The sequence below is a fragment of the Mytilus edulis genome, chromosome 7 (assembly GCF_963676685.1).
Source record: "Mytilus edulis chromosome 7, xbMytEdul2.2, whole genome shotgun sequence".
Taxonomy (NCBI): domain Eukaryota; kingdom Metazoa; phylum Mollusca; class Bivalvia; order Mytilida; family Mytilidae; genus Mytilus; species Mytilus edulis.
The window spans coordinates 3,759,606-3,771,788 of record NC_092350.1 but is presented as its reverse complement, the minus strand read 5'-3'; the positions used below and the strand labels follow the sequence as shown (position 1 = coordinate 3,771,788).

The 12,183-nt window shown below is 32.8% G+C and overlaps 1 protein-coding gene across 1 annotated transcript; it reads left to right on the top strand.

Annotated features, from left to right (window-relative positions):
• Positions 1-4,610: 4,610 nt before the first annotated feature.
• LOC139482584 (toll-like receptor 4) lies at positions 4,611-6,701 on the top strand. Its single transcript, XM_071266498.1, has one exon. It carries the CDS (start codon positions 4,611-4,613, stop codon positions 6,699-6,701), a length of 2,091 nt encoding a protein of 696 aa, XP_071122599.1.
• Positions 6,702-12,183: the final 5,482 nt, after the last annotated feature.

The window sequence follows — 12,183 nt, the reverse complement described above, 5'->3', positions numbered from 1 at the left end:
TTAGAGATGTGCAATCCTATCCTCCGAATGGTTAATATGCATCGTTAAAATACTATAGTCAGGCTAGTCATCATTATTACTGACAACAATTTCATAGTTACCGATGACATAACAAGAAAATTGATAGCAAAATCACCAACATATAGAATTTCCCAGCCCATCAACTGGAAGAAGAACTTCAAGTAACTGAAAGAAGAAGTTGACGATTATGGTAGAAAATTAGTGAAGCACGAACCAGACGAACCAGAACTGGAAACTTTGTCTGAAAGGATCAACTGTAGTCCGAACCAAACTTTAGAGTCTGAACTTGTTATCAATCTCTTATCAACCATTTTATACGAGTCTGATTTATGCACAATAAGTACCAATGAGACAACTCTTCGTCCAAATCACAATTATAAAAGTAAACCACTATAGGTCAAGGTACGGTCTTCAACACGGAGCCTTGGCGGCTCACACCGAACAGTAAGCTACAAAGGGCCCCAGAAACAATTACAAGTGTAAAACCATTCAAACGGGAAAACCAACGGTCTAATTTATATAAAGACTATGAATGTGTCAATGATTTACGTTAGTAATGCCGATTAAAATTGAAAATCTGATAGAAAGCAGTTGTAATATGAATAACGAAATAGTTAGCAGGAATCCATCTAGACACTAGTAGGAATGAAGTAGGAATCTACCTAGAATCAAAGATTCCATATAGAAAGTAGGCGGACATGGAAAATGAACAAAATTCTGACTGGAAATTTTTATTTTCCTACTACTAAAATCCTACTACCTAGGTGGGATTTTAAAAGTCTGTATGGGTTTATTTCTTATTTCAAAATCTGATTTGATTATACATTTTTCTACTACATGTACAAGATTCCTACCATAAAATCTTTCTATCTGGAATCTTTTAGTTATCTTGAACTGGATTCTTGTTTGCTAATGACACACATTTTGCAGTGTTTAATGCAAGCAAGTTCCAGTTCACAAATTCAAAAGTTGGAGGTGAAAAGAATGAAAAGTTATGTTGGAACACAATGCTGCAAGCTAGGGTCACACAGCTACATTATAGAAATGTAAGAACATATGACTTATGAAGACTGAAAGTAATTCTTATTCATTTAAAATGATTTTTGTATATGCCTGCTAAAAATATTTAGTAATCAATTAATTCAACAATAGTGTATAATTTCACTTATTTATTCACTCTTAATTTCATTTAGGCATATTTTTGGATAATCTTCATGTTTATATATAACACAATTTCTTGCTTACATATATTGCAGTTTCCTTATACATTTCAAAAATCCATTTTCTTAAAAATGAATGTATTCTATGAATTTCCTTTGTTCTTTGCTGTTGAGATTCATTAAATATTAAATCATTGACCCATGGCTAGTTGTGTATTTGTGAATATACACTTACATTTTGTATATTTTAATTTTTTTTCTGGGTTGAATTTTGAAAAATTCCTACCAGGTTTTCAAGTAGAATTTCATTTTCCTACCAAATTATTCCTGCTAATTTGCACAATTCCTGCTAATTTAAATTTTTCGGCTAATTTCCGTGTGGATTCCTACTACTGTCTGACTAGAATATCGCTCTTTTCTGGTAGGAATTCACAGCAGTATTCCTACTATATTCCGTGTACATTGCATATGGAACATTTCGTACAGGAATTCTACTATAATCATTTATTTAACGTCAAATTCAACCAACTTTACAATTAATTTTGGAGTTTCCCCATATTTGAAAGTGACGGTTACGGTTACTTCATCTGCAGAATAAATTGACAATAAACGGTGATGACATAGCAATATATTTATACACCAGGAGGTGAAAGTCAAATATTTCCTCGTATTACTCTAAATTGTTTGTGTGATTTCTTTCCCTCTCCTGAATAAATTGGGAATACCCGTATGTGTCAATGCGACAGCAAATTATAATAAACATATACACAAGACAATAATCAAATAATTCAGTCGTTTAGTATGCAAAGGTATAAAAATATATATTAAGTATAGAGACAGTGCTAGAAATTGACAATCATGGACTATTTTAAATGTATTATGGCGTTATCCCCATTTTTTCATTAGAAAGAAAAAAATCTAACAAAGAATATGAACAATGTCAATTCAAAGTAATCTGAGGAAATAGTTCTCTTTCACGTCCTAATATCAAAATTCATTGCTGTGTCATCACCGTATATTGTCATTGCATCTCTTATTATACTAAACCCCTAACGGGAGAGATTGTGCTTGATTTTGCAGATGATTAAGACACAATATTTCAATCAGTTTAATTGAGGTCTGGAGCTGGCATGTCAGTTACTGCTAGTTTGGTAATTTATGTTTCATTGTCAATCTGCTTAATTTCTTCTGTTACCTTTTTTGACATCGGAGTCGGATTTCTTTAAAGCTGGGTTAACCTTGTGTATTGCCGTGTGTTTGTTTAATCTGCTTTAGTTAGATGAATAGATGAGTTGAGATCTCACAAACAAGGTTTATCCACGCCATAGTTTTTGTACCTGTTCAAGGTCAAAGGCTTATGGATTTTGTTAGACTTGTGTGGTTTCTTTTTTAAATTTCAGACGTTTATATGTTTCGGAGTTTATTGTGACGTCCATTTCTCAGAAATTCTGTTCCCCTTTTTGTCGGCTAAATTCCGTCTACTGGTGCAGGATTTCTCGCCCTTTTGAAGACCATTAGTGGCCTTGGTCTGTGTTCTGCTCAATTGGAGGGTTGGTGTGCTTTTGACACATTCCCCAATTCCATTCTCAGTTTAATGAAGAATAAACATCATGTTTATAGTTTGTTCTAATGTTGTATTGTTATACCACTGTCCCCGGTTAGGAGGAGGGTTGGGATCCCACTAACTTGTTTAACCCCGCCACATTATGTATGTATGTGCCTATCCCAAGTAAGGAGTCTGAAATTCAGTGGTTGTCGTTTGTTTATGTGTTATATATGTTTTTTTATGTAAATGAGGCCGTTAGTTTTCTTGTTTGAATTGTTTTACATTGTAATTGCAGGGCCTTTTATAGCTGACTACGCAGTTTGGGCTTTGTTCATTGTTGAAGCTGGTACGGTGACCTATAGTTGTTTATTTCTGTGTCATTTTGGTCTCTTGTGGACAGATGTCTAATTGGCAATCATACCACATCTTCTTTTTTATATTCACCACAAAGTTGATTTTAGCTTTGCAATGTAATTTGTCACATTTCTTTAGCAGCCTGTACCAAGTCAGGAATATGACAGTTCTTGTCCATTCGTTTTTGATGCGTTTTGTTATTTGATTTTGCCATGTGATTATGGACTTTCCGAATTGATTTTCCTCTGAGTTCAGTATTTTTGTGATTTTACTTTTCCATCAAGACCTGCTTACACTTTTATGTTGATACGATACCACATATCTTGCGTATACGTATGTAAATAAAATAACCTGTAAATTACTGTTATTTAACTATACACTCCTAACTATCGTATATGTATGTAAATTTCGCTCAAACATATAACTACTGGTACCAGTGAAACATACAATCAACTTCACCAAAACATACGAAAATTACGCTGTATTTTTATTGATAAATTGTTAATCTAAAATAAACTCATGAAACAATCAAATATATAAATGTATATATAACTCCCACATGACCGTACCAAACATCTAGGTACCGGACACTGCTCTTATCATACCATCGTAGTTATTTCTTGAAAGATTACGCCAGACTCAATTGTATACAGATAGCTTCTCTAACATTTTGTTGGAAATTATTTACTTGTTTTCGAAGGTATATTTAATAAATGTAAAAATTGCATACGTAAATTGCATTAAAAGTTATAAATGGCACACATGGTCAAATCATTGTTTGGTTGTTTATAATTTTCCTGTATTTTAAAGATCAATGTCAGACAGTGATCTTGTGTTATTTTTTAGCTCTTGTAAATTTAGGAGAACACACAATTCATGTATGTCGTATGTAAAGAAAAAAACTATTCCTTATGTAAACTTAATAAGTTAAAAAAAAACTATTGTATTTCATCCATCCATGCAACATTAATGAAGCATGGAGACTTATATATATTTCAATGTGTTTATTCGTTCGAAATAAAGTGTTGTTCGCGTTTGAAGCTGTTTGTTTTCAAGGCACTATTTGAAATTCTTTCGAGAATATACAGTTCACAAAATGAAGAGGATTTCGATTTATTTAGCTATTGTATACATTCTTAAGATACATGAGTGTAAAAAAATCTTACATTTATCGGACTGTGATATTAAATACGTTATCAAAAAAAACACAGGAAGTTAAACTAGCAGATTGTAAAAACAGGGGATTGAATTTTATACCTCAGAATTTACCAGGACATATCAATGTTCTAGATCTTAGTTCGAACCAATTAACAGCTATTGACAACGACTCTTTCGTTAATTATAAGTACTTACAGGAACTGATTTTGGGAAACAACCAAGTTGAATATTTATCTAGTGGGGCATTTAAAGGATTATATATTCTTGATACGCTTGACATGTCTCATAACATGCTTGATTTATCAAAAGCATATTCAGCGGAAATATTTGTTCCAATTAAAAACTTAACAAAATTGGATATCAGAAGTAATATGCGCCAACCAATAGATTTTGATAAGGATTTTATTTATCCCGACCATGTATTTGGTGTTTTAAGTGAGTTGTCGTTTTTAGGTATTGATATGATGCCTGTGCCACAATTTGGAAGGGGATTCAGTCATATTACCAACCTTCGAGAATTACACTTCCAATCATGCTATCTAGTAAGCCTGTCTAATACAACATTCCAAGCGTTTTCATATTTCGTACAGGAGCTTAGTCTTACGAACTGTCGGCTAAAAGCAGTAAGGACGGATGCTGATGTTTTGCTTCCGTTTCCAAATCTCCGTGTAATAGACTTTCATGGGACATTTATGCATCTAAGACGAGCATTGTATTTATTACACCCATTCATGTATTCAAATCTCAGTACAATTAACTTTGGTCATGTAAGTGACGCTAGTATTGATAGCAGTGAACTACCTTTTGTTACGACAATTACACCCGACATGATGAAATATCTGAAAACAATCTGCGTAGAGAATTTAGATTTATCAAATAATGGTATAGTTGATTATGAACCTGGGTCTTTATTCACCTTTGATCGCCCTGAATGTTTACGTCATCTTTCTTTAAACAGAAACAGGTTTGTTATTGTTACTACGAAAACGATCAGCGATTTTAATTCTTTTTGTGGAAAATATGTTCAACTAAAATCGATAGATTATTCATATAATGCTGTCAACTATTTCATGGCCAATTCTGTGAATTCTATTTTAGAGAAAGAGAGTTTTCATGGCAGTTATGTGACATTACTAAAATCACTAGAAAAACTAAATATGAGTAATACTATACTCACAACATACCCTGCAATATTGATTATAATTCCTCTAAACAACAACCTCAAATATTTAGATATATCTTATTCAAGTACAAATATGCCATTAGTATTTCGGGAAATTCGAGTTGAAACATTTATATCTACTGGTTCCTACGAAACTCCCTGGAATGAAATAATGCGTTTTCCTGACCACAACTTGAAAACAGTTGTATGGAATGAGGCTTATCTTAATGAAGGGATAGAAGAAAAGGGAAACCAGTTGTTCGCGGTATTAACATCTGTAGAGTCGTTGGATATATCTCGAAATAATATTTGGTATTTTCCAAACGAGCTTTTAAAACCAATGCCTAATTTATCAAATTTAAATTTAGGTAAAAATTTACTACCGTCAATTCCGGAACAACTGACTGATCATACTAAAATAAAGGTGCTTGATATGAGAAACAATCTCTTAACAACTTTGAGTTCAGTCATTAGAAATTGGGCAGATAAGATGCAAGAACGGCATGGAATGTCTTTGTTTCTCGATGGCAATGCATTTATGTGCAACTGTGATAATCTAGACTTGATACGATGGATTAACACTACAAAAGTTAATCTTGACAGTCATTCTTATAAATGTCAATTATCGAATGGAACCGTTACTGACACACTTACTGCCTACAACTCCTTCTCGCACTTGTTTGCGGACTGTAAGAGTACAATGTGGTTAACCTTTGCTTCAACATTGTTATCTACATGTATAACAATATTTTTAATGCTGGTGTTATATAGCAAGAGATGGAATATTGCCTTCTCTATCTATGGAGTATTTCAGCGTTTCATTGAGAAAAAAGTTCGGAAAAGATACAAGTACGACGTGTATATGTCTTATGCGGGAGACATTACAATATGGATAAAAGATGTATTAATACCAAGACTTGAGGCCGAATGGGGACTGACTATGTGTATAAGAGATCGCAATTTTTTAGTTGGTGAGAGTGTTATAGGGACTGAAGCGGAATGTATTGAACAGAGTAGGTACATCATATTTCTCATCACACCTGAGTTCAAATCGTCAAACGATTGCTTGTTTGAACTCGATAGAGCAAAATACGAGAAAATAACGAAAAATCTGGACAAAATAATCGTGATTACAAAAGATATTAGAATTACCGACATTCCCCTTGAGTTTTCGTTTATTTGCAATTATGCATACTTTGTGCAATGGCCGAATGATCAAAGAGATTTAGATAATACCTGGAGACGACTGAGAATGTTAGTCACGGATGGGTCAGTAGCTAACAGACAAGTTACTCTTTAGAAACTTTAACCGTCGACTCTAACCATATATTGTGTTTGTATTATGTATACGATTATGTTGTATCAATTACATATAAGTTCAATAAGAATGAAATTGGAGATGTAATGGTTTTATTGGAACCGTTTACAATCGGCTATTTACTCCTCTCTCTTTATCTCTTATACCATGTCTGATATCACAGTCTAATGCATGTTCGAATTTATTATCCAATCCATTTTGTGATATCACTGTTTGAAATACAGTTTTTGATTGTAGGTTAGTCAACTGAAGTATGTGTTGCATATAACCTTACATAAATACGTTTCATGTAACATATTTAAACAAAACAAATTGTGTACGCATAATTAACCACTTTTGTCTGATTTGAATAGGATATGAGGAAGAGAAACTAAAATCAACAATACAACAGTTCAATAATGACCATAACCAATGTATTGTCCGATTCGGTCTGTCTTTATCTCAACTTTAATGCTATAGGTACACGTTTTCGTGGCTTATCAGATTTTAAAACACAACAACCTTCTTCTGATCTGTTGTGATTATTTCCTTTTCATTGTTGTGAAATTTTGTCTTTTGTTTTCTATGTTGTATTTTGTGTACTATTGCTTGTCACTTTGTCTTTTTCTTTTTTGTCATGGCGTTGTCTGTTTGTTTTCGCCTCTCTTTATCTGGTTGTGGATTGGCATGGCACTGATAGATGTGTAACAAGAGATAACTTATATGTCAATGTAGCCTGTCTCGCAACTTTCAGTTTTAGATTTTGTGTTGACCTTAACTAGAATCAATCTAATAGGTTCATGAGATTTAATTATCCATCCGATAAAATGCGTTTGTCTCTTATGATATCTAAAGACATGTGGCTTCTAGTATTGGTCAATTTCGGAATATTTTTCCTTTTCATTTATCCATGGTAACACATATACACATTATGAGGTTTCATGTTTGTTACAATTGGTTATCATGTGATCTGGAATGCTGTGTCGTTAACGGCTGTTAATTTTACAAATACAGATTTGTTGAAATATCAATGAAATCGTGCGCTGGATTTTTAAATTATTTCATTCATCTTCCTAGTTCATATTTAGATTAGTTGTGGGGTGCACAGTTTTATCTTACAGATTTCAATTTACCTTAATGGCTCAATGATGTTTTTATAGTTCAGTTTCAATGTTCGATTTAATTTTCAGATACAATAAGTAACAGATCACTTTTGGTGGAATATAATGATTATAAGGCGAATATTTTTGATCAGGCTCTTTGTTATTATAAGTTAAAGTTCGTTTCGTTTTGATAAACGAATCTAATGTAATATACCTAGATAATATTATAATAAAACATTATCAACTGCGTGAGGAGATCACAGAGGATCAAATATAAGACTTAAAGAAGAGCATGCAATATCGTTTAACGATGGATCCTGCCATGGAAATCCTTCGAACTTTGGGGCAGGGTTACTAATGTGAATCTACAGACATGTTTTGTTGATTTTTTTTTTTTTTTTTTGCACAAAGGGGATCTATACTTTTGGCAAAACTAATTGCAATACTTATGTTTAAAGTAGGCTCTTTGTTGTAATTGCCTTACTTACTACAAAAAAAAAGAAGTGACACTGGCAAAACTAGTCGGATACATAAGAATTTCAAAACATATCATGTCTGCATTGCACGCGTGTTTTGTGCGGTTATTACGATTTCTACCATTATCACAAGTAAACTAATTCAATTGAATAACTCCATTTTCAATATTCTGACAAATTAACCAATGTATGATCTTAACAGAGTCATTGTGAAAACAAAATTTGTTGTTTATCCAATTGTATTATTGACTCGGACCCACCATAAACATACATCTCTGGACCATTTCTTACAAACACAGTATCATTGGTCTGTAGTCGTTCTGTAACAATGGCGGTAAATGTTATAATATATGATTGTGGATGTCTGTATGCTATAGCTACTACTTGATTATTCTTGTAAACATAATAATATCCAGCAGCATTTGCATTCGTAGCCACAAACACAGATATAAGATATAATCCGGGTTTCTCACATGTGAATTTCCCTTCATTTCTGATTGACGTTAGGTCGTGAATTCCATGTGATGTACGGACTTGTTTAAACGGGATAACTGCTGTAGCTGCTACTGTTTCACTAGATGTCAACTGGGCAGATAATACAACTGAAAAAAAATGTTATGTTGTAAAGTAAAACATAGGCTATGACTAATACACATTATAGGATGTTCGATAAAAGATATAAAAGGGGATGTTGGGCATAAGTGAATAAGACAACCCAACAACAACAAAAATCCTAAAATATTGAGGACAAAACATGTAGCCTTAGCAATACACAGGTGTCTATAAAATACAACGATCTGAATCATTCCGAGGCTAAAAAGGTTTATGGTATATTATTGGAGAAAGTAAGGAACAATTCTGATTATACCAATGCCCTGAAGGAATTATCTGCCAATCTTCTTATAGGTTATCAAAATTGGTCTACATGGTGGGCATTATAAGATATAAAAGCAACAACAAACATTGGAATCTAAAGTAGGTAATCCAAAATGACGTCACCTATACGATTATGTTGTATCAATTACATATAAGTTCAATAGTTTAACCGTCGACTCTAACCATATATTGTGTTTGTATTATGTATACGATTATGTTGTATCAATTACATATAAGTTCAATAAGAATGAAATTGGAGATGTAATGGTTTTATTGGAACCGTTTACAATCGGCTATTTACTCCTCTCTCTTTATCTCTTATACCATGTCTGATATCACAGTCTAATGCATGTTCGAATTTATTATCCAATCCATTTTGTGATATCACTGTTTGAAATACAGTTTTTGATTGTAGGTTAGTCAACTGAAGTATGTGTTGCATATAACCTTACATAAATACGTTTCATGTAACATATTTAAACAAAACAAATTGTGTACGCATAATTAACCACTTTTGTCTGATTTGAATAGGATATGAGGAAGAGAAACTAAAATCAACAATACAACAGTTCAATAATGACCATAACCAATGTATTGTCCGATTCGGTCTGTCTTTATCTCAACTTTAATGCTATAGGTACACGTTTTCGTGGCTTATCAGATTTTAAAACACAACAACCTTCTTCTGATCTGTTGTGATTATTTCCTTTTCATTGTTGTGAAATTTTGTCTTTTGTTTTCTATGTTGTATTTTGTGTACTATTGCTTGTCACTTTGTCTTTTTCTTTTTTGTCATGGCGTTGTCTGTTTGTTTTCGCCTCTCTTTATCTGGTTGTGGATTGGCATGGCACTGATAGATGTGTAACAAGAGATAACTTATATGTCAATGTAGCCTGTCTCGCAACTTTCAGTTTTAGATTTTGTGTTGACCTTAACTAGAATCAATCTAATAGGTTCATGAGATTTAATTATCCATCCGATAAAATGCGTTTGTCTCTTATGATATCTAAAGACATGTGGCTTCTAGTATTGGTCAATTTCGGAATATTTTTCCTTTTCATTTATCCATGGTAACACATATACACATTATGAGGTTTCATGTTTGTTACAATTGGTTATCATGTGATCTGGAATGCTGTGTCGTTAACGGCTGTTAATTTTACAAATACAGATTTGTTGAAATATCAATGAAATCGTGCGCTGGATTTTTAAATTATTTCATTCATCTTCCTAGTTCATATTTAGATTAGTTGTGGGGTGCACAGTTTTATCATACAGATTTCAATTTACCTTAATGGCTCAATGATGTTTTTATAGTTCAGTTTCAATGTTCGATTTAATTTTCAGATACAATAAGTAACAGATCACTTTTGGTGGAATATAATAATGATTATAAGGCGAATATTTTTGATCAGGCTCTTTGTTATTATAAGTTAAAGTTCGTTTCGTTTTGATAAACGAATCTAATGTAATATACCTAGATAATATTATAATAAAACATTATCAACTGCGTGAGGAGATCACAGAGGATCAAATATAAGACTTAAAGAAGAGCATGCAATATCGTTTAACGATGGATCCTGCCATGGAAATCCTTCGAACTTTGGGGCAGGGTTACTAATGTGAATCTACAGACATGTTTTGTTGATTTTTTTTTTTTTTTTTTGCACAAAGGGGATCTATACTTTTGGCAAAACTAATTGCAATACTTATGTTTAAAGTAGGCTCTTTGTTGTAATTGCCTTACTTACTACAAAAAAAAAGAAGTGACACTGGCAAAACTAGTCGGATACATAAGAATTTCAAAACATATCATGTCTGCATTGCACGCGTGTTTTGTGCGGTTATTACGATTTCTACCATTATCACAAGTAAACTAATTCAATTGAATAACTCCATTTTCAATATTCTGACAAATTAACCAATGTATGATCTTAACAGAGTCATTGTGAAAACAAAATTTGTTGTTTATCCAATTGTATTATTGACTCGGACCCACCATAAACATACATCTCTGGACCATTTCTTACAAACACAGTATCATTGGTCTGTAGTCGTTCTGTAACAATGGCGGTAAATGTTATAATATATGATTGTGGATGTCTGTATGCTATAGCTACTACTTGATTATTCTTGTAAACATAATAATATCCAGCAGCATTTGCATTCGTAGCCACAAACACAGATATAAGATATAATCCGGGTTTCTCACATGTGAATTTCCCTTCATTTCTGATTGACGTTAGGTCGTGAATTCCATGTGATGTACGGACTTGTTTAAACGGGATAACTGTTGTAGCTGCTACTGTTTCACTAGATGTCAACTGGGCAGATAATACAACTGAAAAAAAATGTTATGTTGTAAAGTAAAACATAGGCTATGACTAATACACATTATAGGATGTTCGATAAAAGATATAAAAGGGGATGTTGGGCATAAGTGAATAAGACAACCCAACAACAACAAAAATCCTAAAATATTGAGGACAAAACATGTAGCCTTAGCAATAAACAGGTGTCTATAAAATACAACGATCTGAATCATTCCGAGGCTAAAAAGGTTTATGGTATATTATTGGAGAAAGTAAGGAACAATTCTGATTATACCAATGCCCTGAAGGAATTATCTGCCAATCTTCTTATAGGTTATCAAAATTGGTCTACATGGTGGGCATTATAAGATATAAAAGCAACAACAAACATTGGAATCTAAAGTAGGTAATCCAAAATGACGTCACCTAACCGAGGTCCATAATGATTAAATCATTCCCAAAACCTTTTGGTCTATTATATCTGCAAAAAAATTATTAATACGCTCATCCACTCCAATCTATGTTTAATTTACTATGAGTCTTATATCGTTATGAATGAAAACAGATGCATGTATTTGGTCGGTTGACGAAATCATTCGAAGCAAAATTTAACAAAAATAAACTGTAAAACTTGCAGCATAATTCTAAAACAAGTTTTCGACAATAATGTTTAGTCCTCATAAGTGTTTGGCTTTGCGTTTGAAAAACGAAGCATTGA

Coding starts and splice junctions, on each gene's coding strand:
- LOC139482584 (XM_071266498.1), top strand. CDS start 4,611: ATGCGCCAACCAATAGATTTTGATAAGGATTTTATTTATCCCGACCAT.